Raw genomic sequence first — 4,790 nt, 5'->3', positions numbered from 1 at the left:
AAAGATGAGGCTTTCTACTCCCGTAAAGATTTACACCCTCGGAAACCCTATACAGGGTCGCTATGGGTCGGAACCGACTCGATGGCACATAACAACAACATAGGTCGGAACAGACTCGACAGCACTTAACAACAACATAATAAAAAAATGATTCCTAGTGTCACTGTGGAGTCATGGTGTGGCGCTGTGGGTTAATGCGCTGGGTTGCAAAGTCGATATGAACTGCAAGGTCAGCGGTCCAAGCTCACCAGCTGCTCCTTGGAAATCCTATACAGGGTTACTGTGGGTCAGAACTGACTCGATGGCACTAAACAACAACAGTATCACTGTAGGATAACCATAGGATGATTAACTGCAAGGTCATCAGTTCAAATCCACTAGCCACTCCATGGTAGAAAGAAGAGGCATGCGCTCCTGGAAAAGATTTACTGCCTCAGAAATTCTATACTGGGTCGCTGTGAGTCAGAATTGACTCAATGGCATTTGATTGTTGGTGGTTTATGATAGAAAAGGGTAAATTTAATATAGAAGGGTTTGACAGCTGCCCTGAAAAAATCCTCTTTTCTAAAAACCACTATTAAAAGTACTCTAAGGACGAAATTATCCAATAGAACGCTGCTCTAAAACTGGATAAACTCCAAGGTGAAAATTAAACATATATTTTCAGTTGGCTAGGTACCAACTGACACTCTCATTTGTATTATAACAGGTAACTCATATAGATGTCATCAATTTACTTGATGGACTTCTAGGGCAACAGAGAACAGTTGTTCAGTGTACTATCGATATAACTATGTCTATTTAGATATATAAGGTGATTGATTTGAAAAAAGTATGTAAGTCAATTTAGGACTGGAAGTATACCAAAGCATTCGTCAAGTTCTGTCTTCCTCTTCCTCTTTGCAAATGTTTTGTTAGACATGGAACTGAGTGTCTTGCCATTTAAAAAGTATCAAACTGTAGTTTGATTGAGAAACAAGTCTTTCAAACAGTTTATCCTTTCAGTGAACTGTCACTTGGATTTTAGCACAGATATCATCTTCTACAAGTAATAGGAATATATCAAATTCATCCATTTTATATGTAATAGAGAAATATGTAGAATACTTTTTATTGCTGAAAGGGGGGGGTTGATAAAAAATATCCATAGCAAATTGTTGTTATTAGATGCCACAGAGTCAGTTCTGGCTCATAGAGACCCTCTGTATGGTTTCTCAGGAGCGACTGGTGGGTCTGAACCACCAACCTTTCAGTTAGCAGTTCAGTGTTTATCCTGTAGCATCACACCAGGACTCCCAACAATAAAATACTGAAATTTAGATTTAGGATATTGGAAGTAAAATGAATCATATCTTCATTCCATCAACTTCAAGCACAAAATAAAAGAGGCATGAAGTCCTGTTAGGGACAAATTAAGTCTTAAATTATTTGAGATAAGTCTGTTCAAGTAGCAAGTAGTACTTCAGTCTAGTTTTAAACTACTTAACTTACCTATATGGAAGTAAAAACCTATTCATTTTTGGTTTAGTCTCAGGAGTCCAGTTTTATGTCCTAGTAGATCAGAGTTAGTTTAATCTAGAACTCAATTTTTTTCCATGTCTTTCATGCTTCAGAGAGGACACACATTTAAAAATCAGTCATTTCTATTATTATTTTTTTTTTTTAGTAGTAGAATGCTTTTTCCTAAAGAATTGTCCATAGAACTCAGGGACAGTCTATTCTTAACATCAAGCCTGATGAGGTTGGGGAAGAGACAGAGCTGGAATAGGAGAAAGGGAATGAATACCTGTCTTCTCCCCTTCTATTCATCGTTTCATCATTGTCTTCACAACCACCATGCTTTCATATTGTCTTAAGAGTTGTTGCAAAGGGGAGCCACTTTTGCAGAATGTACTCAGGGGAAGCAAATGTTCCACCTCTTTTCCCCATAATTGGCCTTCTAATGGAAACTCATTAACAACGTGCAATATGCAGATGATACAACCTTGCTTGCTGAAAGTGAAGAGGACTTAAAATATTTACTGATGAAGATCAAAGAGCACAGCCTTCAGTACTGATTGCATCTCAGTGTAAAGAAAACAAAAATCCTCACCACTGGACCAGTAAACAACATTCTTGTCAATGGAGAAAAGATTGAAGTTGTCAAGGACTTCATTCTTCTTGGATCAACTATCAACACTCATGGAAGCAACAGTCAAGAAATCAGACAACATATTGCATTAGGCAAATCTGTTGCACAAGACCTTTTTAAAGTGTTGAAGAGCAAAGATGTCAGCTTGAGGACTAAGGTATGCCTGACCCAAGCCATGTATTTTCAATAAACTCATATGCATGCGAAAGCTGGACAATGAATAAGGAAGACCGTAGAAGAATTGATGCTTTTGCGTTATGGTGTTGGAGAATATTGAAAATGCCATGGACTGCCAAAAGAACCAACAGATCTATGTTGGAAGAAGTGCAGCCAGAGTGCTCCTTGGAGGTCAGGATGGTCAAACTTCGTCTCTCATACTTAGGGCATATTGTCAGGAGGGACCAGTCACTGGAGAAGGATATCATGTTTGGTAGGGTGGAGGGTCAGAGAAAAAGAGGAAGACCTCCAGTGAAATGGATTGGCAAAGTGGCAGCATCAATGGGCTCAAGCGTGGCAACAACAATGAGGTTGGCCCAGGATCGGACCGTATATTGTTCTGCTGTGCGTAAGGTCACCATGAGTCAGTTCTGACCCATAGTGACCCTGTATAGGGTTTCTGAGGAGCATCTGGTGAGCTTGAGCTGCTGACCTTGCAATTCAAATGGCTTTGCAATCTGGCGCATTAACCCACCGCACCACACCAGGACTCCAAGGTTTCCATTGTTGTTGTTAGGTGCTGAAACCTCAATATTTAAAATGTGAATGGCCGGCCTAACTGAAACATGAGTTGGTGGACAAAGTCTAGTCTATTTTTACTCTTGTTTGGAGGAGAGCAGTCCATCTTTCTCCACTTGTCCCTGAGTACCTGTGTAGAATCTTATGTCTACAGAACCAATCCAAACCCATTGCCGCTGAGTTGATTCAGACCCATAGCAACCCTACAGGACAAAGTAGAACAATCCCAGGGTATCCGAAGCTGTAGTCTTTAAGGAAGCATATTGCCACATCTTTCTCCTGTGGTGTAGCTGGTGAGTTCCAACAATGGAAACATTAAAGGGGTGGGATCTGTGGTCTGTACCAGGTGACACTGTCAGAATATGAAGACACCAAAATGACAGTCTCTAAAATTTTGTGCAGTATTTGGGGGGAAAATACGTTATTTTTTTATTTTTAAAATTCCTATAATTACAACAAAAACATTTCTCATAAGCCTAGCATACATGTATCAAAATATCTATAAGGTTGAATCTCTCTGCTAATTTACTTTATAAACCTTTTAATGCACTCTGGTCAGAGCTGTCATTATTATCCAATTACAGTGATGCTTTGAATCATGTCGTTGTGACTGCAAATATGCACAGTCATTTTCATTGATACCAGTGTTTTTATAGTTGCCGATCTTGTAAAATTTTCTAGTGTTTTAGCTACAATATTGTGGTAAATAGAATAGAGAATAAACTAGTAATTAAAGGAAATGGAGGAGAAAAACCTAAAAATGCTTTTATTCAGTTACTAATATTGTTGTGACTAATGTAATCCAATGTAGAATGTATAAAACTCATGTATTATTATACAGTATTCATATAATCTAAGAAATATTACATTTCAGCAATTGGTAACTATAGCACAATGTTAATATTTATATTAAACATTACTAAGGATTCTGTATGGTCTGGTATGGGAGTGGGGGTTATACCATTAATTACCACACTGGGTGACACCAACCGTAGTTAGAGATGCTACTGGGTTCCATCCACTAACCTTATGGTTAGCAGTCAAGTGCTTAACTGCAATGCCACCAGGACTCCTTAAGTCTCCAGGGACTGTTTAGTTGTGCCTTTTATAAACAGCTAAACTAGATCTGGTAGCATAGTGGCTATGAATCAGGCTGCGAACCACAAGGTCAGCAGTTTGAAACCACTAGCTGTTCTGTGAGAAAAAAGATGAGGCGTTCTGCTCCTGTAAAGATTTACAGCCTCGGAAACCCTGTACTTGGTCACTATGAGTCAGAACCAATTCCATGACACATTACCACCAAACTAGAGCTATGTATGCTCTTTTGAATCACATTGAGAGTGTTGACTTCTTATTGAGATCATGATTCTGTTTGATCCTATTCTTAGAGCTACTTTTCATCTTTCTTTATAGAGCTACATTTCTTTGAGGCTTTTTTTTTTTTTGCTAATGTTTTGAAAGTCATACATTTTTGTTTATTCTTGGTTAGTTTAGACTAAGCAAAATGTCACATAACAGGTTTCTTCTTTTCTTCGATTACAGCTCCAAATAGATTGGGAGAAAATCAAAGCTAAAATTGAGATGGAAATGACTAAAGAACGAGAGCGTTCGTCAGCCAACCAGTCCAGCAAGGGGATAGGTATAAAGCATTAAATGCCATACATGCCATTAAGAAGCTTTATCTTTTGGAATTAGTGCTGATTAACCAAGGATATGCATGTCTTGGTTGCTAAAGAAAAAGGAAAAGTCTTTAAATCAGTATAAATTCTTGATGTATATTTAATACTAAAAGTACATTCAGAAAGATTAAGCATAAAATGATTGATACAGTTCTACCTTTTTATATTTTTCTAGCTCAATAATTAGCAAAATAGTTCTATATTGCTATGATACGCCCCAGTTTTTGTCCATTATTTTATCCATA

General features: G+C 38.0%; 1 protein-coding gene across 1 annotated transcript in view; it reads left to right on the top strand.

The window, feature by feature from the left end:
• The window catches only part of IFT80 (intraflagellar transport 80 homolog (Chlamydomonas)), a 175,242-nt gene extending 170,723 nt beyond the window's left edge, over positions 1 to 4,519 (top strand). The window contains exon 20 of the mRNA XM_006861852.1: positions 4,409 to 4,519. Coding sequence (XP_006861914.1) covers positions 4,409 to 4,519 — 111 coding nt within the window. The remainder of the gene's footprint in view (positions 1 to 4,408) is intronic.
• The last annotated feature ends 271 nt before the right edge of the window (positions 4,520 to 4,790 follow it).

Source organism: Chrysochloris asiatica, unplaced genomic scaffold, assembly GCF_000296735.1.
Source record: "Chrysochloris asiatica unplaced genomic scaffold, ChrAsi1.0 scaffold00043, whole genome shotgun sequence".
Lineage (NCBI taxonomy): Eukaryota > Metazoa > Chordata > Mammalia > Afrosoricida > Chrysochloridae > Chrysochloris > Chrysochloris asiatica.
This window is presented reverse-complemented; position numbering and strand designations above follow the sequence as displayed.